This window comes from Onthophagus taurus, chromosome 1 (assembly GCF_036711975.1).
Source record: "Onthophagus taurus isolate NC chromosome 1, IU_Otau_3.0, whole genome shotgun sequence".
Lineage (NCBI taxonomy): Eukaryota > Metazoa > Arthropoda > Insecta > Coleoptera > Scarabaeidae > Onthophagus > Onthophagus taurus.
The window spans coordinates 2,770,158-2,791,508 of NC_091966.1; the positions used below are offsets into that span (position 1 = coordinate 2,770,158).

General features: G+C 30.9%; 4 protein-coding genes across 8 annotated transcripts in view; 2 read left to right on the forward strand and 2 right to left on the reverse strand.

Annotated features, from left to right (window-relative positions):
• LOC111423274 (Ryanodine receptor) overlaps window positions 1–8,632 on the forward strand; it is a 50,712-nt gene extending 42,080 nt beyond the window's left edge. For all 4 annotated transcript variants that reach the window (XM_071194394.1, XM_023056541.2, XM_023056556.2 and 1 more), the window contains 4 exons: window positions 1,639–2,535; window positions 7,791–7,947; window positions 8,001–8,166; window positions 8,216–8,632. In XM_071194394.1, coding sequence (XP_071050495.1) covers window positions 1,639–2,535; window positions 7,791–7,947; window positions 8,001–8,166; window positions 8,216–8,375 — 1,380 coding nt within the window. In that variant the 3' untranslated portion in view covers window positions 8,376–8,632. The remainder of the gene's footprint in view (window positions 1–1,638; window positions 2,536–7,790; window positions 7,948–8,000; window positions 8,167–8,215) is intronic.
• Window positions 8,633–11,359: 2,727 nt separating this feature from the next.
• On the reverse strand, window positions 11,360–13,278 carry LOC111423366 (uncharacterized). 2 transcript variants are annotated; one of them, XM_023056615.2, is made up of 4 exons: window positions 13,124–13,278; window positions 12,617–13,068; window positions 12,004–12,564; window positions 11,360–11,937 (listed from the first exon to the last, which is right to left on the reverse strand). In XM_023056615.2, exons 1-4 carry the CDS (start codon window positions 13,173–13,175, stop codon window positions 11,728–11,730), a joined length of 1,275 nt encoding a protein of 424 aa, XP_022912383.2. In that variant the 5' UTR covers window positions 13,176–13,278; the 3' UTR covers window positions 11,360–11,727. The 2 variants fall into 2 exon arrangements, with proteins under 2 accessions (XP_022912383.2, XP_022912379.2); XM_023056611.2 differs by having other exon boundaries at window positions 11,986–12,564; window positions 13,124–13,276.
• A 2,896-nt stretch (window positions 13,279–16,174) lies between these two features.
• Window positions 16,175–17,158, reverse strand: LOC139429256 (putative zinc finger protein 876). Its single transcript, XM_071194830.1, has one exon. It carries the CDS (start codon window positions 17,156–17,158, stop codon window positions 16,175–16,177), a length of 984 nt encoding a protein of 327 aa, XP_071050931.1.
• A 296-nt stretch (window positions 17,159–17,454) lies between these two features.
• On the forward strand, window positions 17,455–18,539 carry LOC111423140 (geranylgeranyl transferase type-2 subunit beta). The gene has a single exon (XM_023056391.2). The coding sequence runs from the start codon at window positions 17,477–17,479 to the stop codon at window positions 18,476–18,478; it is 1,002 nt and encodes a 333-aa protein (XP_022912159.1). The 5' UTR covers window positions 17,455–17,476; the 3' UTR covers window positions 18,479–18,539.
• Window positions 18,540–21,351: the final 2,812 nt, after the last annotated feature.

Consider the following 21,351-nt stretch of genomic DNA (forward strand, 5'->3'; position numbering starts at 1 on the left):
CGTGCCATAGTAAAGTGACCAAACGTTCTAGATAGCCGTTCTCGGCACCAAAACATACTCCATCATGTTGCTTAAGCATGTTCTGAATCCTAAATTGATATCCCAAAAATCGAGTGTTCTCTGATTTTTTGAACAAATGTCTGCTGGAGCAGATTTTTCTAGAAAAATTCGAATAACTCGAAAACGGCTGAGTCAAATTGCAAAAAGGAAAGTTGTTTATAAACCTTGAGAACAGACAAATCCAAATATGTAAAAATATACAGGGTGTTCCATTTAAAAAAATAAAGTAGGTGGCGACTTCCGGTATAACCGGAAGTGCTAGGAATCTGAAAATATTTTAGTCGAAGAGGACGCAATTGATAATACTTAAGTCTGAATTTTAGAATTTTTATTTTGGCCAGAACCCCAGAAACGTCTAATGACCGGTCTCGCTGAGACACCTGTATAACACACCAAAACAACTGAAAACACCACCACAGTCTCCGGATATGAACCCCATAGAATGTTTGTGGGGAGAAGTTAAATTTCAGTTAAAAAATAGCAACTGCCGAAACAAAAGCGAATTGAGAAATGAAATTTGTAAGATTTGGGACAGAATATCGCCAAACTACACCAAAAAGTTAGTGGAGTCAATGCCACGCCGAATGCAGGCGATAATTGACGCCAATGGAGGGCCTACAGCGTATTAAAACATAATACCAACCTAAACTTCTCTCGAAATTTAGTCACAGCTAGGCTCACCATACTTTGGCTAATGAGTTGGCGATCAGGATATGTTGTATTATAGAGGTCAACTACTTACTAAATCAGTTTTTGACACTTTGGAAATTGTTTAAAATAATTGGTTACCATAGTTACTCATGGCTACTGCTATTTTCATCATGTCAACAAATCTGAAGTAGTTAAACTTTAAAGTAATTTTTCTCGAATGTAAGCAATATTAATATTGACTGTACTAGATTCAGAAAAAAATCCTCTTTCATATTCCGCAATAAAAATGGGGGATTGCCATTTAAAAAAAGTATCGATGACGCCATAACTCGTTTAAAAATGGCGGAAAAAATTTAAATCTTTAGACCCGTTTCATGAATTTTTCCATAAACCGTTTATTATGATTTTATCGCCTATATCCGTTACTTTACGGACACACTGTATATCACAAACTTTAAAATAAATTAATAATTATTTGAAATATTCACAATTATCTATCTTCCATTCCCCTGTATACTCAATTTTGTGAGCAACTGTATATTAATAGACATTTCATTCTTTGATTTGTCATATCACTTTCTTCCATTTTTCACCAACTTTACCTTTACAACTTTCACACTTTTACAGATATGTTACAAATAGAGTCGATAAACAATCGAAAATAAATATCAACAATTCCCAATGTTTTTTTTTATTAATTGCAATGATTTTTGAGGTGACAGCCGCTGTCAGAGTGAAATGTCAAATCATTTTTTGATAACATCAGATGAAATTTTGGCGATTCTAATTCTAAATGAGTGTGATTGTGGATAAAACATTGTATTGCATGCGTGTTTTAGATGCATTATAAAATGCTGTCTAAAACACTTGTACAATAAATAACTATTATCCTATTTTATCAAAATTGATTTTACCTCAACATTTTAGGTTACAACATTTGGTGAAACAGATGGTAGCGGAAGTGGTCACAACAATCTTGATATTCCGGATATTCTTGGATCCGGTTCCGCAGAAGGTAGCGGTGGTGGTGGTTCAGGAGGTGGTGGGGATGACTCAAGTGAAGAAGAGGATTTACCAGAAACGGTGATGGTGGATGAAGATTTTTACTATATGACCCACGTGATGAGATTGGCGGCGTTACTCCATTCATTAGTATCTCTTGCAATGTTAATCGCCTACTACCATCTCAAAGTACCTTTAGCCATTTTTAAACGGGAAAAAGAAATCGCGCGTCGCTTAGAATTCGAGGGATTATTTATAGCTGAACAACCGGAAGACGACGATTTTAAATCTCATTGGGATAAACTTGTTATTTCCGCAAAATCGTTCCCCGTTAATTACTGGGATAAATTCGTTAAGAAAAAAGTTAGACAAAAATACAGCGAAACTTACGATTTCGATTCGATCAGTAACTTATTGGGAATGGAAAAGACTTCATTTGCTGCTGCCGACGCCGAAGAAGAAAACAAAAGCATCGCCAGTTATATCTTAAACATTGATTGGAGATATCAAATTTGGAAAGCCGGGGTTACAATTACAGATAACTCATTTTTGTATTCTTTGTGGTATTTCACATTCTCAATTTTGGGGAATTTTAACAATTTCTTTTTCGCCGCTCATTTATTGGACGTCGCCGTCGGTTTTAAAACGTTAAGAACGATTTTGCAATCAGTAACGCATAACGGGAAACAACTCGTTTTAACTGTACTACTTTTAACGATTATTGTCTATATTTATACAGTTATAGCATTCAATTTCTTTAGAAAGTTTTATGTGCAAGAGGAAGATGAAGAAGTTGATAAGAAATGTCATGATATGTTAACGGTTTGTAAAATATGTTTTGTTAGTTTAAAAAAAAATTTGAAAATAACCTAAATATGAGTAAACAAATTTCGATTGATATTTAGAGATGAAGGAGGAGAATATTCTCTGAGGTAATTTTCTCATAGTGCATGGTTTTTCCCTCTGTCGGTCCAAACAAAGCTCGAAAGGTTCGGGAATCCCACAACGTGTTTAGGTTTGTGCATTTATTATTGTGTGAAATGTGACATGGTAGATGCTGGAATAATGGACGATAAAAACAAAGTTATGACAAATCCGAATGGAAATATTTTAATATGAAGAAAGTTAATGGAAAAAGTAAGTTTTGCCCTGCTAAATATATAAAAAATGCCACAAGAATGACGAAACATTTATTAAGATGTTTAAAATGCCGAGTAGGCGACAAAGATTTCTTCTACTTTCTTTTCAATAACTGCTTCTACTTCTTCAACGATTGGTACGCTTAGAAAAACATTGCGACAGGCGATAGAAAATTAGCATGGCAGCTATGAATGTAGAAATTTTTTTCTTAAATTTTATTTTTAGCTAAAATGGTTGTGAATGATACAGCAACATCAGAATCAGAAGTTAACAGACCCTCATCGAGTTCCACACTTGATGGATTTATTGATGTTTCATCAAAAGTTGAACAAGAAAAGCTAGATCACCTATTCGCTAGAACTGTTTATGCTGAAAGTATTCCATTTGCCATTGTTGAAAATAATCACTAGCAATCATTTTTCCAACATTTGAGAGCATCTTTCAAAAAGCCTACACGTTATTTATTATCAAATAACTTTACTTTAATAACGATACTGCACTCTGAGCATGAAAAAATTGATGCAAACATTAAAATGAAAATTGGAGAAGCGAATGCTCTTAGCTTACAGTGTGATAGTTTGAGCAACCAAAGGAACGAATCCATACTTAATTTCATTATTAGTACACCAAATCCTGTGTTTTATAAAACTTTGCCAAGAAATGTTTGAAAGAAGTTGGTTCTGAAAAATTCTTTGCTATAGTAGCCGACAATGCCAGAGCAATGGTTAAAGCAAGAAATATACTTCATAAAAAGTACAAATATATTTCTGTTGATGAGGATATTTTTTGTGTAAAAGTTTCAAAATCACCAAATAAACCCTATTGAGGAGATAAACCAAGGTTAAGCCCAGTAACTGAATGTTTTTATCAGTTGGAGAGTCATTTTGAAACAGCCGGTTCCTCAAGGCATTTGCTTAGCCAAAAGGAAATAGGGAAGTAAAAAATTTTTTAGTTAAAACCAAGGACAGTAGAATCTAACAGGATTGCTACATCTATTGTATTTTTGTAGTCCACTACGGGTTGGTTGCCCGCACTCTACGTCATACTATTTGCCACGCCTGGTAACTGTCTGTGTTTCTAGAGGTTATATGATAGACATTATTACGTCTAAAAACATAAAACTTCAAAAATAATATGAATACGTCTAGGATATAACCTCTAAAAATACATAGCTAACGTATAGACCATAACAACAGCTGGGCGTGGAAAATGGTGTGACGTAGTTTGCGAGCAGGTTGTCACAACAATGGATGTAGCAGTCCTGTTAGATTCTACTGTCCTTGGTTAAAACAAATGAAATTGTAATAAATCCAATCCATTTTGCTGCAAATTGCCTAGATCCAAATTTTAATTGAATTCATCTTAATAGAGGAGAACAAATATAAGGAACTGAGTTTATAGACAATATCGCTACTGCAACAAGCTCAGATGAGTCTGCAGAAATAATGGCAGAATTGGCTCTTTATCTATCTGATGAAGGTCTAATTTGGAAAACGATATGTTTTAAAACCCGTGGAAAAACTACATCCCGTTGTATGGTGGAAAAGTTGTTTGGGGTCGATATTAAGCCTAGAATAATAACCCACATCTAATTTACGTCGAAATATGTCGAAAAACAGAAAATTAGATCGAAATAGGCCTCTCAAAGACAGAGAATTACAGGATGATATTGTGGAAGCCAGTGATTTTAGTGATGTGAAGGACAATGAAGAAGATAAAGTAACCCGCAACCGCAACATCACAATGAATAACTGGTTTACCAGTATTCCCTTGGCCACGAAACTACTGAATAAACCATACAATCTCACAAAAGTTGCCACTCCCCGTAAAAATAAGTTAGAAGTACCGATGGAGTTACTGGATATTTTTCTACATAATGCTCAACATTGCAGCAGTTAATTTCTATGTCATATATAACCATAATGCAATAAAAAGAGGACAGAAACCATTATCAAGGCAAGAATTTGTTTTTAAACTTCAAAAACAACTCACCAGACCATGGCAACAAGAAAGGCTAGAAAATTGAAAGACTCTATGTCAAGTTTTACAAAATCAGCCTGCATAGAAACAGGAAAATCCTCAAGGGAAAGGGAAAAGAAGTTACTGCAGTTTATGTCTGTAGCCGGGCCATGGTAGGCAACTAAATATACAATATGTATAGTTATAAGACAAGTTGTAACTCGTAAATGAGAGCAATAAAGAAGTGATGTCCTACAGGTCCTACAGTGAAGAAGAGAATGACGACAACAATTTGTTATGTATGCCGCTGCGTATTATGTGGTGAATATCAAATAAAAATATGTACAAGTAACAACTATACAGTGTCCGCCAAAAAGTCAGTAACACCCGTTATATTTCTGTTCCATTGAAATCAACCGAAATTCAAAACGTCAATATTGATTTTATTGATTGCAAATTGATTTTTATAGATTTTTTTAAATATTTTAAAACTGTGTTATCTGCACACGAATGGATAAAACGTTCTTATTAACCTTTTCTTATAAACATGCACATTTGGTCATTAAATATTCCTGTTAGTTGCGGTAACAAAAAAGCATTTGTGCGGGAAAACGCGTTTCCCGCACGTCCTCTCTGTGCGGGAAATAGGTATCTATACTCTGTTTTTAAACCAGGAGGGGTAAACGCGAAAGTCAGATTTACACTAAGAAAAATCACCAGAAAATATCACTAGATATTTTGGCGGTAAATTTAAATTAATAATTATTATTATTTATTTATTTACTTATTATTGTATTTATTTTCGTTTGTTATCGTCAACACTAAACATACAAATTAACATTGAAGTTATGAGTGTATTTATTTCAAAATATAATAAAGAAGGGTTTAAGAACACAAAATTTACAATAATGACACGCAACTGTCGAATTGTCAATAACCTAACCTTCAAATTCAAAATTGCCTGTGTGTGAACCTTCCTCGCATTCAACCAATCACGTGCAAGGTCAATCTGGTGACAAATTTAAAATACTCCTCCTGGTTTAAAAACAGAGTATAATTGCCAAAGAAAACTTCAAGGTATAATTAATGTTTGTAAACAAAACTAACCTTACCTCACATTCCTTCACGCTATAATTGACATTACAAAAAAAACTTCACGCTATAATTGCCATTACTAATTGCCAAAGAAAACTTCATGGTATAATTAATGTTTGTAAACAAAACTAACCTTACCTCACATTCCTTCACGCTATAATTGACATTACAAAAGAAAACTTCACGCTATAATTGCCATTACTAATTGCCAAAGAATACTTCATGGTATAATTAATGTTTGTAAACAAAACTAACCTTACCTAACATTCCTTCACGCTATAATTGACATTACAAAAGAAAACTTCACGCTATAATTGCCATTACTAATTGCCAAAGAATACTTCATGGTATAATTAATGTTTGTAAACAAAACTAACCTTACCTCACATTCCTTCACGCTATTATTGACATTACAAAAGAAAACTTCACGCTATAATTGCCATTACTAATTGCCAAAGAATACTTCATGGTATAATTAGTGTTTGTAAACAAAACTAACCTTACCTCACATTCCTTCACGCTATAATTGACATTACAAAAGAAAACTTCACGCTATAATTGCCATTACAAATTGCCAAAGAAAACTTCATGGTATAATTAATGTTTGTAAACAAAACTAACCTTACCTCACATTCCTTCACGCTATAATTGACATTACAAAAGAAAACTTCACGCTATAATTGCCATTACTAATTGCCAAAGAATACTTCATGGTATAATTAGTGTTTGTAAACAAAACTAACCTTACCTCACATTCCTTCACGCTATAATTGACATTACAAAAGAAAACTTCACGCTATAATTGCCATTACAAATTGCCAAAGAAAACTTCATGGTATAATTAATGTTTGTAAACAAAACTAACCTTACCTCACATTCCTTCACGCTATAATTGACATTACAAAAGAAAACTTCACGCTATAATTGCCATTACTAATTGCCAAAGAAAACTTCATGGTATAATTAATGTTTGTAAACAAAACTAACCTTACCTAACATTCAGCGTCTGAAGACACAGGGCTAAACCCGAAACTTAAAAATATACAACTTAGCGCTGAATAACAATTAAAACTAGAACTAACACTTGCACTAGAACTATACTCTGTTTTTAAACCAGGAGGAGTAAACGCGAAAGTCAGATTTACACTGGAAAAAATCACCAGAAAATATCACTAGATATTTTGGCGGTAAATTTAAATTAATAATTATTATTTATTTATTTACTTATTATTGTATTTATTTTCGTTTGTTATCGTCAACACTATACATACAAATTAACATTGAAGTATTTATCATCTTCATAAAAAAAATCTAGGCATAAATTGAACGGGGGTGGTTACGTTTAGTAGTTTAGAAGAGTAGGTTGAAAGTACAAATAGCATCAAAACTTCATCTTCCTAGCGTTTATGGTTTTCGAGAAAAAAAAAATAAACCAAAATTTTCCGCCATTTTTGGAGGGGTGTAGCTCCTTAGGGGAGCCGAAGTCGCCCATGGTTCATATATGAAAGTACCCTTAAAATTCACTAAAGAATCACCCCTTGAAGTTTGTTGCAGTCATTCAGATACACTCTGTAGATGCTATGAGTACAAAAAATAACTTTCAGTGCTTTTCTTAAAATAATACTTGTTTTTTGTTGTTTCAAAGAATAAATTATTTTTTTACGCCAAATATATTCTAAACATCTTTTTAAAAATTTAAACCTCTTTTTTTTCTCGAGAATTTTCCATCTCTATTGATATTGTAGCACTTAGGCCTCAACAAGATATGATCTTTTTTTCTTATATTACATATTTATTATATTTAGGTTATTTCTTAATTTTTTTTTGAAATAGGCGTTTTTAACACAATAATTTATATTATTAATAACCAAAATTTGTTGTAGTGTTTCGTGTTTCATTTATACAAAGGAGTAAGAGCCGGAGGTGGTATAGGTGATGAAATCGAACCTCCTGATGGCGATGATTACGAAGTTTATCGCATTTTGTTTGATATAACATTCTTCTTCTTCGTCATCATTATTTTATTGGCTATCATTCAGGGTTGGTACTCATTTCATTCTCATATTATAAAAATAATAAATTCCCCGTTTTAGGTTTGATTATTGACGCGTTCGGTGAACTCCGTGATCAATTGGAGAGTGTCAAAAACGATATGGAGTCAAATTGCTTCATTTGTGGAACGTCTAAAGAGTACTTCGACAGTGTACCCCACGGGTTTGATACCCACGTACAACAAGAACATAATTTAGCTAATTACATGTAAGTAATGATTATGTTAAAAAAGAATTTTTGTTGATTTGAGTTGTAGGTTTTTCCTGATGCATTTAATTAATAAACCGGATACTGAACACACTGGCCAGGAAACGTACGTTTGGAACATGTACCAGCAAAGATGTTGGGATTTCTTCCCTGTGGGTGACTGCTTCAGGAAACAATACGAAGATGAATTGAGTGGTGGTGGAAGTTAAATTTTAAATTAATTAATTAAAGTGCCATAGCAAAGTTTTAAATGATTTTAAAGTCGAGTTAAGTGGTTTAATTGCACACTGACACACACACAGCAGTTCGATTTTGACGAAATGTTTATTCTAGCCGATTGAATTAAATTAATAATTAATTATAGCGAAAAAGTATGAATATATGGGAGTTATTCGTTTTGTTTTACTTAATATAATATTGTGACTGTTATGTAAAACAAATTTAAATAAATTTTTCGTAAAACGTTTCTAATTTTTATTTTATTTTTGAAGAAATTAAAAATTTTGTCATTAAGAGGCCTACCTAGCTGGCGAAAAATTCGAAACGAGATTCCCTCGTGAACACGCTTAATGCGGCAACACCGCTCCATGTGTACTCGATCGGGCTGGCGCGCCAGGCCGATGGCGACTAGGACTGTCCGATTGTCGGGTAATTCCCCGACAATCAGCGACGTTGATTTTATTCTTAGTTGAATGCATTTGAATACGAGTCGGGGCCGCTTTTTGGAACATAGCTGTTATTGCTAGTATTTTATTATTATCGATTGTTAGTTAAAATTATATATTTTCACGAAAAGGGATGTTGGTGGATGCCGATCTTATCAGATTCCTCATTATAAAATTGCACAGTATACCAAATTTTATCAGTATATGACAAATCATTGAAATTATTACAGATAATCTATACCTTAGCCATTTATTGATTTATACAGGGTGATTTATCAGCTCACCATCAAACTTTGACATATGATAGCTAATCCAATTACAAAAAAAAATGTTAATGAACATATGTCCTATTTTAATGAATTACGAAATTATAACACTTTAAAGTTTTCATTTTTATATCATAATTAACTGCTACATTATTTTTAAAACACATAAATATTACAAATATTGTTCAAAATAGACTCCTTCTGAAGAAGGAATACATGCTTCACAATGACGAATTAAAGAGTTCTTCAGCCGAATTAAAATGTCTGGTTGATTTCTTGTTCCAGTAGCAGCCATTTGTATTCTGTTTAATGACTGTTTTCGTGTGTTAATTTCCACTTGATACACAATTTGTATCATATGACCCAATAAGTAGAAATCCAATGGATTAAGGTCGGGGGATCTAGGTGGCCAAGCAAATGGACCATTACCAATCCACTTGTTTGGAAAATATTGATTTAACCACTCGACAACTATTCTTCCGCGATTAGGGGGGCATCATCGTGCTGGTACCACATATTTTGAATTACATACATTAAGAGGTATATCTTCAAGTAAATCAAAAAGTGTGTTGTTCAAAAAAATCTGTAGTTTACAGCGTTCAAACGTCCATCAAGTACATGCAAATCTAGTAAATTGTTGTTAAATAATCCACCCCAAACGTTGATGCTGAAACGTTGTTGAAATTTCCTTGGTCTAATCGCATGCAGATTTTGTAATGCCCCGATATGTTCATTATGGTAATTATTTATACCATCTCGTGTAAAACATGATTCACCTGTCCAGCGATCATTTGAAATGAAGTCATTATTTTGGGCATGTTACTACAATAACCATTCACAAAATGCTAACCGTTGCTGATTATCTCCTGGCTGTAGAGCTTGAACGTTCTGTTTACGATACGGATGAAGGACTTGTCGATTCAATACGCGCCATGCAAAATGTTGACTTACATGTATGTTGTGTGCTATTCTTCGAGTGCTGATGGAAGGATTATCAATGACAGCATTAATTACAGCTTCTTCGTCCGCTACATTAACTACATGCGGTCGAATAGGATTACCTGTTTCTCTAATATGGCAAATAACGCTGTGGAAATCTTTCTTGATATTCTGATACTGATTGTCGACCGATTCAATCGCAAAAAAAAAATACACGAAAATTATATCAGCATACTCTTCAGTGTTATAAGCGTACATTTTGAGTTTCTTCTTGTATGTAATAATTAAACCTTACAGCAAACTGATATGTTACAATGACAACTTTGTTTTTGTTGAATGTTTGATTTTACTGACTATTAATAAATTCGCTGCAGAAAACTTTAAAGTGTTATAATTTCGTAAATAATTGAAATAGGATATATGTTCATTAACATTTTTTTTTTGGTAATTGGATTAGCTATCATATGTCAAAGTTTGATGGTGAGCTAATAAATCAACCTGTATTTAAAGATTAAAAATGTTTAGACTAGCTGTCATAATTTTTGCTCTAGCAGTATATGTGGTTGAAATTATGCCACCACTTACAGAAACATCATATATTTTATATAGGGTGCCCATTATTTATGGAATATAGTATATATCTCGGTAAATGTTGACTTTATAAAAAAACATTTTATACAAAAGTTGTTTAATATTTTATTTGCCATAATAAGACAGCATTCAATTGTTTATATTTCAGAAAACAAATGAGCAATGAATAACACTTGAATTTTTTTAAATGGCAATGTACCCTTTCGTTAGGCTCATTTGATAGAGATTGTTTTTCTCTTTACGATAACGTAAAATTTTAGTACCCTTATATCAGAAAATATTTGAAAATATTTAAAAATTCTTACTAAGAAAATTTTTAGTTTTTTATAAGTGAATATATTTTTTTATTATTTATATTGTATTATTTATTTTAAAATATACCTTTGGTGCTTCTTTATATTTTTATTTTGTATTTATTTTAATAATTAATCTAATAGTAGATGATCAGATAATTGTGCAAATATTCTCATTATTAAAAATGTATTGCCACATTTAGACATTGTTTTGCATTCTACGTAAATTAAATGTTTAAATTTAAATTAATGATATACAAATTTTTTGATCTATCCGAAAATATTAATCGCTTCAGGTTTGTTTTTCTTGGGAGACACTACGCCGACGTCTCGGTTACTGAGAATACCGAGCTCCACTATGTCTCGGGCAATGTTTGGGACGGAGCAATATTTGCGATGTTGCCGTATTTATACTCCACAAGCAATCAAAACGGACTACACGTTTTAAACCCATTTTATTTAAATTTGCTGCATTTAATAAAAAAATTGAACTCTTTAAATATGATTTACTTTACATTCCACTACCTCGTGATGCATTCCGTTTTTAAAAATTTTTTAAAACGTGATTTTAGAAACGTTACGCGACATTTTTTGAAAAAACTAAATGCATCACTAAAAACTATATAAAAAAATAGAAATTTTGATGTAACAAACATATAAAAATTTTAAACGATGGCTGAATAAAATGGTATTCGTTGTTTTTGCTAATAGGTTATCCTCTTAAATTAATATTGTCACATTTATTTTTATTTTTAACATTGAAGAGAATATATTTCCACAACAATTAAAGATTATTGGCACATATATTTAATTAGTTATAGCATCGTCAATATAATCCGTTTTTATCTCGGCTATATCAACATCGCTCTCAATGTCCATCAATAAAGGAATATCATCAGCTAATAACCCATCAGAGACAACATCGATAATCTTTCCAGCTCCTTTAACACCATCATTATAAGAGTTCTCACATGCAGGTGGTAGAAAAACCTTCCTCTTCCAAAAAATGTAACAATTCTACAAACAACGAATTAAATCAAACAAATTCAAATAAAAAAAAATTACCATAATAAACGATATAACCCCATAAGTAATTGCAGCCAAATTATTCTCGTTCAAATTTTCTATGGCCAAAACGCTAATGAACCAAACGATCTCATAAAAACATTGCGTAACGCACAATACTTTCAACAATTTCTTAAACTCTTTTAAAGTATAAATGCGGTGTTCAACCACGGGGTCGAAAATTCCACTTTCAATGTGCTTTACTTGAAAATCCGTGGAGTCATAACCCAAATCTGATAGTTCCAGGTTAACTCTTCTTATCCCATTTAACGAAAAGAAAGTTGTCGCAAAAATTAAAATGCAAATCGGCACCGTGTACTCAAAAATGGTCTCCCTTTGAATTGAAATATAACAAATCGGACGTACGTTTTGAGTACAAGAAAATAAAAGTGATACGAGATAAAGAATGAGTGCAAAAACGTGCTCTAAAAATATCAGAAACTTTACTCGTGAATATTTACTGTTTCTTAAAACGTTTTTTATCCATAATGTATAAATAAATAGTGAAGAAGCAATCACAATATGTAAATAATAAAAGAGTAAAGATGTGAATTCGCAGCTGTAAATAGGCATATTCACCTAAACAAAAATTATTTTAATAATAATAATCATAAAATTTAGATATACTTACATAAAGATTCATCATAAAGAGTATATTAGAAAAAAATAAACAAATCAACCAATACAAAAACATTATCTTTGCACCTTTTTGTATCCCAAATTTAAGTTTTTGATGCATACTAGCTGAAACCATTGTAACAAACTCAATCACACTACTTACACCAGTCCCAATTAATAAAATTGTCTCCCCATGGTTAATATCCCCTTTATCCTTCTCAAAATACACATACATAAGATTATCAATGAAATCATGATCTTTCAAATCAACATCAGCCAAAGAATCATCAGGCAATTCAATTTCCGGGGCTTCAACTCCATATCGAGGATTAAAATGTATCGGAATTGGAATTATCAATGAATTTAAATCAATCGTTTCATTATCAGGATTTAAAGAGTAATAAGTATCATAATTATTTTTGTGGTAATCGCCTTTTTGAAAATTTTTTGTTTCATTAATACACCCTTTAATAAATAATTAAACGTGATAATTTAAACTTGAAAACTGTTGTGTACTTACAAGTTTTGGGAAACACTAGAAAATAAATAAATAATGTTGATAAAATGACCATTTTTATAGTTATTATTGATTAATGTGAAATTTATGAAAACATTTGTAACGATTTTAACTGATCAAAAGCAGCTTCCGGGAATTTGGCTGAAGTTAAGTGACATGTGCAAAAGCGATCAATAACGTTTCTAAATAGCTTATTAAAAATATTATAACGATTAAATAATATTATGAATTGTTAGTTAACTTTATGATATAAATTGAGGTCATTTCGAGTTTTTTAGATTGATTCATAATTAATTACTTTTATATTTATTGAAACACAGTTTTCTTTAATAACGCCTGATCTTGAAGAAGATACTTTAAGCTTTAATTTGATATAAAAATCATTTGTTAATTCCTATAAATAAAATAGAAATGATTGTTTAAAGTTTTACATTTTTAAAGACATCATCCATAATAACCAAAAAATTTGGTTTGATAAAAATAAATTTTTCTCATTAAATTTATAGATCCACTCATAAAGCAATATGTGATCTTGAAGCAGATACTTTAAGCTTTAATTTGATATAAAAATCATTTGTTAACTCCTATCAATAAAATAGAAATGATTGTTTAAAGTTTGACATTTTTAAAAACGTCAACCATAATTACCAAAAATTAAGTTTGATAAAAACAAATTTTTCTCATTAATTTTATAGATCCACTCATAAAGCAATATGTGATCTTGAAGCAGATACTTTAAGCTTCAATTTAACATAAAAATCATTTGTTAAGTTCTATAAATAAAGTAGAAATGATTTTTTAAAATTTGACATTTTTAAAGGTATCATAACATAACCAATAAATAGGTTTAGTTAAAAACAAGTTTTTCTCATTAATTTTACAAATTCACTCATAAAGCAGTATATAATCTTGAAGCAGATACTTTAAGTCTTAATTTAACATAAAAATCATTTGTTAACTTCTAAAAATAAACTAGAAATGATTGTTTAAAGTTTGACATTTTTAGAAATTTATTTCATTTTTTAAATTTTTACTTAATTTCCAATAATTAGGTTATGTTAAAAATTAATGTTTCTCATTGATTTTGTGAATCAATCCATAAATCTTTAATATAGTCTTGAAGAAGATGCTTTAAGCTTTAATTTAACATACAAATCATTTGTTAACTTCTATAAATAAAGTAGAAATGATTGTTTAAAATTTGACATTTTTGAAGATGTCATGACATAACCAATAAATAAGTTTAGTTAAAAACAAAATTTTCTCATTAATTTTGCAAATTCACTCATAAAGCAATATATAATCTTGAAGCTGATACTTTAAGCTTTAATTTAATATAAACATCATTTGTTAAGTTCTAAAAATAAACTAGAAATGATTGTTTAAAGTTTGACATTTTTAAAGACTTCATACTTAATTTCCAATAATTAGGTTATGTTAAAAATAAATGTTTCTCATTTATTTTGTGAATCAATCCATAAATCTTTAATATAGCCCTGTAGAATACACTTTAAGCTTTAATTTAACATAAAAATTATTTGTTAACTTCTATAAATAAAGTAGAAATGATTGTTTAAAATTTGACATTTTTAAAGATGTCATGACATAACCAATAAATAGGTTTAGTTATAAACAGATTTTTCTCATTAATTTTGCAAATTCACTCATAAAGCAGTATATAATCTTGAAGCAGATACTTTAAGCTTTAATTTAACATAAAAATCATTTGTTAAGTTCTAAAAATAAACTAGAAATGATTGTTTAAAGTTTGACATTTTTAAAGACTTCATACTTAATTTCCAATAATTAGGTTATGTTAAAAATAAATGTTTCTCATTGATTTTGTGAATCAATCCATAAATCTTTAATATAGTCTTGAAGAACATACTTTAAGCTTTAATTTAACATACAAATCATTTGTTGGCTTCTATAAATAAAGCAGAAATGGTTGTTTAAAATTTGACATTTTTAAATGTCATGACATAACAAATAAATAGGTTTAGTTAAAAACAAATTTTCCTCATTAATTTTGCAAATTCACTCATAAAGCAGTATATAATCTTGAAGCTGATACTTTAAGCTTTAATTTAATATAAAAATCATTTGTTAAGTTCTAAAAATAAACTAGAAATGATTGTTTAAAGTTTGACATTTTCAAAGACTTCATACTTAATTTCCAATAATTAGGTTATGTTAAAAAAAATGTTTCTCATTGATTTTGTGAATCAATCCATAAATCTTTAATATAGTCTTGAAGAAGATACTTTAAGCTTTAATTTAACATACAAATCATTTGTTAACTTCTATAAATAAAGCAGAAATGATTATTTAAAATTTGACATTTTTAAATATGTCATGACATAACCAATAAATAGGTTAAGTTAAAAACGAATTTTCCTCATTAATTTTGCAAATTCACCCATAAAGCAGTATATAATCTTGAAGCAGATACTTTAAGCTTTAATTTAACAGAAAAATCATTTGTTAACTTCTAAAAATAAACTAGAAATGATTTTTTAAAGTTTGACATTTTGAAAGATGTCATCCATAATATCCAAGAATATTATTTTTCTCATCAATTTTATGAATCAACTCATAAAGCATTAATGTAATCTAAAAGCAGACAGTTTAAGCTTTAATTTAACACAGAAATTATTTAATTCCTATAAACAAAATAGAAATGATGGTTTAAACTTTGTCATTTTTAAACAGTTTAATAATTAGGTTTCTCATTAATTTTGTGAATCAACTCATAAATCATTAGCTTTATTTTAATATAAAAATCCATTGTTAATTCCTACAAATAAAGTAGATACAATTTCTCAAAGTTTTATTTATTTCACGTTTTTAATGAACTTTACTATAACTTTATTATAAAAACAAAAAGTTCTCATAACGCATTTTATAGTAATCATATTTAAAATATATTGTTAATAACAATATAATTAAATTACAAATTCCATATAAAATAAATATATTACAATTTTATGATTATTTAATACTAATTTTCTTAAAGTACAAAAAAAAAATGTATATTATTTATCATAAACTAAATTATTTCGCTTTTTTAATTCTTTTAACATTTCTTTCGCTGACAGTCAAATCGATTATTTCTGGTGGCTGCGTTTTTCTTATGTCCATTGGTTTAAAGCGACATATCGTCAAATGTGCTTCATAGATTTCTTTTCCGCATATTTTAAGGTTACACCATTTGCATTTCTTCATCTCTAATTGATGATGTGATTGTAATCTATCCAATGTTGTTAAAGTATGCCTACAATGGAAGCATTGCACAGGTAACTGTTTATAACAAATATTTCCAAATAGATGATTCAAGAGAGCGGTGACATAGGGAAAATCTTTTTGGCAACTTTTACATTTATATGTAGCCGCAATGGTGTGACTTACAATATGATTATTCCGATCTACTGCTTTGTCAAATTTTAAATTACATAAACCACATTTGTATTGATCAGGAGGAGGATTTGTTATTTTTTTTGATGTTGCTATTGAACTTGAATTCTCTTCTTGGTTTACATAAAGGATAGGAGGAGTTGTGTGCAATCCAACTATTTTCACAGGAGTATTAAAATGAAAATACTGGTAAACTGATTTACCATTCGATTCATTCAAATTATACACACTTTCATTACTTTTATCTACTTTCACCTGTATTATACTTTTAAGATTTGAATCATTTAAATTAATTTTATCCTGTATTATATCTTTAACATTTGATACATTAGATTGGTAAATTTCGTTTTGATTAATCTGCACTGTTCTATCATAATCTAAAGGTAAATCTGGTAAAATAGCAGAAGGCATTTCGGAGTTTTCATCTTTAGAAAGAATAATGTATGGCTCGTTATTATCCTCATTTAGATTTAATAACTGGTAATGTTGTTGTTGGACTTCAAATTGATTACTTCCATTAACAAACAATTCGGTTTCAACTTGTGTTTCCTCGATAGTCAACTCATCTTTTATTGTTATTAATTCTTCATTTTCTGTAACAATTTCTTCGTTTTTAGAACTCATTTGTGTTAACACCCAATATCCACTTTTTGAATAATGCAAATGAACATAACCTCACAAACTCCACTTTCCAATCAAAACGTCAACATTGCAATTCATAGACTGTTCTAAATATGTACACGGTTCAAATATGTCAAAATTTATTAATTAATTTTACATTTAAATTATAATAAAAATTTATTTAAACAATTCCTAATTACTTAAATCACATATTTCAGTTTATATTCTCTTAAATACAATGAAAATAAATCTAAATAATAAAGACCTGTCCATTATCAAATACGTTCATGTGACGTCATTTAATTGTCATTTAACCTCAAAATGTCACTTCATATAAAAGATGTTGAATTAAATCCAGATCGAGAAAAAACGTTGTTAATAAATAAACACATAGAATTTATAAAAAAATATGGTCAGGATGAAGATCAATACGAATACGCAATCACCGATTATCTTAGAATGTCAGGAATGTATTGGGGTTTGACCGCGATAGAATTGGTGAGTAAAACCGGAAAATCTGAACAAGATGAAGTGATAAGTTTCGTTCAAAAATGCCAAGATGTCGAATCTGGTGGAATAAGCGCTTGTGTTGGACATGATCCGCATTTATTACACACTTTAAGTGCTGTACAAATCTTGTGTATGTATGATAGATTGGATGTTATTGATGTAGAAGGAATCGTTAAATACGTAGTGAGTTTACAACAACCTGATGGAAGTTTCTCAGGCGATAAATGGGGTGAAATAGACACCAGATTTTCATTTTGCGCCGTTGCAACTCTTTCCTTATTAAAACGATTGGATGCAATTGATGTTGAAAAAGCTGTAGAGTTTGTTGAGAGTTGTAAAAACTTTGATGGGGGTTTTGGATCTCGCCCCCATTCTGAAAGTCATGCCGGATTAATTTATTGTTGCCTTGGGTTTTTATCGATAACAAATCGTTTAGATATTGTCGATCGAGACACTTTGGCTTGGTGGCTTTGTGAAAGGCAACTTCCTTCAGGCGGTTTAAATGGTAGACCTGAAAAATTACCGGACGTTTGTTATTCTTGGTGGGTTTTGGCATCTTTGGCTATTTTGGGACGAGTCAATTGGATCAGTTCAACTAAATTGGAAGATTTTATTTTGGCTTGTCAAGATGCAGAAACTGGAGGAATTAGCGATCGACCTGGAGATATCACTGATCCTTATCATACTTTATTTGGTATAGCTGGATTGTCATTGTTGGGATATAAAAATATTAAAGCTGTTAATCCTACATTTTGTATGCCACAAGAAGTTATTGATAGATTGGAACTTAGGCCTCAAGTACTGGATTATTGATGCATTTTTTATATTTTGTATATTATTTATAATAATTAAATATATATAGTATTTGAAACTATATTTAGTGTTAAATTAAACTTTTATAACCATTTCCCATTTCAAAAGTTAGTCTGGAATTACATGGATCAGATAGTTTGGACTCCTGTTCAAATAAGGCTAAAGGTTTCTTCTTTAGCATTATTTGAACAGGAGTCCAAACTTCAAAAATGTTAGGAATTAGGTTGGCAGAATTACAAACTGCTAGAAAATCTGGAATTACACGGACCAAACGCTAAATAGCAATACTGGAGAGTTGAAGAAAAAGTCTGGTGGCTCACTAACAGGATGTTATGCTGCAAAAAAAAGTCTGAAATTGTATTGGTCATGCTCCATATTGCAAAAATAAATCTGGAATTATATTGAACAGAAACTGTATAATAAAAAAAACGTTTAGACTTATTTGAAGAAAAGTCCAAACTTCAAAAGTGTCAGGAATAACGTTGGCAGAATAATAAACTGCACGAAAAAGTTTAGAATTACACGCACAGAACGCTGAATAGCAAGAGAAAGTATATAATTACACTGGCAAGTTGAAGAAAAAGTCTGGTGTCTCGCTGAATGGACGTTATGCTGCAAGAGAAACTCCAAAATTATTCTGGACAGGCTCCACATTTGAATAAGTCTGGAACGACCTGACACTATAGAGATAATAATCATTTATATACGCAACTAAGAGTCTAAACTTCAAAAAAATGTTAGGATTTTTTGCCTATCAGAACAAGTTTGGGGCCATGGTACGCCAAAAGTGGATTCCCTTAAGTACGCGAGGTTGGGACAGTCACAAACAATACGACTTACAGTTTCGTCTTCCATTTCACACCCTCTACAGAAGGATGTATTCGCCAGCTTCATGTAGAACATGTGCTTATATAAACTGCAGTGTCCGGTCAGGAAGTTGGTGAGGAGCCTTAAGTCACTTTTTAATTTTCCCAGGAACTGAGTAGATCTCTTCCGATCAGGTTAAAGCAAAGTTTTCTTTGCAAAGACACCTACTGCAGTCTCATCCCATCTATCGCAAAAAGCTCGATTGGAGCTGTATTAAAAGTTAGAGATACAAACGACTTCTTAGCTGCCCTTATTTCCAGTATGTCCTTTCTGCCACTTTATCGTAACGGTGTTATAAATGTTTGGCTCCTCAAGTGGCCTCCAAACTTCAAAAGTGTCAGGAATTACGTTGGCAGAATTATAAACTGCAAGAAAAAGTTTAGAATTATACGGATAGAACGCTGAATAGCAAGAGGAAGTATATAATTGCACTGACAACACTGGAAAGTTGAAGAAAAAGTCTGGTATCTCGCAGAATGGACGTCATGCTACAAGAGAAACTCCAGTATTATTCTGGACAGGCTCCACATTTGAATAAATCTGTAACAACGACCTGATACCATAGAGCAAAATAATCATTTATATTAACACGACCAAAAGTCTAAACTTCAAAAAAATGTTCGGAATTACGTTAGAACAAATCTGTAATTACACTAGCAAGTCTCCAGATTTTAAGACAAGATCAAAAATTGTGCTGGATAGATACCATACTTCACGCAGAAGTCTGGAATTACTTTGGTTAAACTTCAGACTTCAAAAGCAAGTCTAAATTTTAGCTACTAAACACGATATAGCAAAAACCGTTTGGACTTACTCTAGCTAGGATATAAGGTACAAGGAAATGCCAAGAATCTAACTAATTGAATTCTAAGCTATTAGAGAGATTTAATTATATTGGAAAATGAGTATTTAAGTGCAGATCATTTTCAGACTTTAAGAAAATATCTGATATTGTGCTGTATAGATGCTATATTACAAGCAAAAATTTGGACTTACTTCAATCGAGGTTCCAGATACAAGGAAATGTCCTGTATTAAGCTGAACGAATTCCAAATTACAAGAAGCAGCTAAGAATTATGTTCTATAGAATTCTGGACTACAAGAACTCTAAAATTAAACGAGCAAGACTCTAGGCTTTATGAACAACACTTGAATGACACTGATAAGATTTCAGACTTTAACTAAATGTTCAGAATTATTCTCACCTATTAGAAACTGCAAACAAATTTAGTATTATCTTGGTGACTTTAAGAAAGGACAGGAACAATACCTACAGAAATCTACGCTACAAGAAAAAGTCTGGAAATACTCTGTTATGTCTCCAGAATTCAAAAATAAGTGTGGAATTAACAGAATCATCAGAAAGTATACAGCAAAAAAAATTTGGAATTACGTTGCCAGCCTCAAATCTTCAAGAAAATATCAGGAATGCGTTGGTCAAATTCCAATATGCCACAAAAAGATTAATAGGATTTTAGACTATAAATAGAAAGGATTACGTTGTCCACATCTTGGCATTGCAGCAAGGCACTTTGTAAATATCAATATAGGCAGTAGTTGAGATTCTGGACCAGACATCATAGAGCAGATATCTGTAATTACACCAGCAAGTTTCCAGATTTTAAGACAAGATTAGAAATTGTGCTGGATAGATGCCATATTTCACACAAGTCTGAAATTACTTTGAGGACTTCAAAAGAAAGTCTGAAATTTCAGCTATTAAACACGATATAGCAAAAACTGTTTGGACTTACTCTAAGCAGAATCTAAGGTACAACAAAATGTCAAGAGTTTAGCTGACAGAATTTTAAGCTACTAAAGAGTTTGAATTATATTGGAAAATAAGTATTTAAACACAGACCATCTTCAGATTTTAAGAAAATGTCTGATATTGTGCTAGATAGATGCTATACTATAAGCAAAAGTTTAGAAGTCCCTTAGTTAGACTCTAGACTTCAAAAGCAAATCTGGAATTACAGCGACTTGACACTAACGAGCAGAAACCG

Excerpts from the sequence above, each read along its gene's own strand:
- LOC111423366 (XM_023056611.2), bottom strand. The coding sequence starts at position 13,175 with ATGGTCATTTTATCAACATTATTTATTTATTTTCTAGTGTTTCCCAAA. Across the intron at positions 12,565-12,616 it reads TCTTTATGATGAATCTTTAT|GTGAATATGCCTATTTACAG; the intron begins GTAAGTATATCT and ends ATTTTTGTTTAG. Across the intron at positions 11,938-11,985 it reads GGGTTATATCGTTTATTATG|AATTGTTACATTTTTTGGAA; the intron begins GTAATTTTTTTT and ends CGTTGTTTGTAG.
- LOC111423140 (XM_023056391.2), top strand. The coding sequence starts at position 17,477 with ATGTCACTTCATATAAAAGATGTTGAATTAAATCCAGATCGAGAAAAA.
- LOC139429256 (XM_071194830.1), bottom strand. The coding sequence starts at position 17,158 with ATGAGTTCTAAAAACGAAGAAATTGTTACAGAAAATGAAGAATTAATA.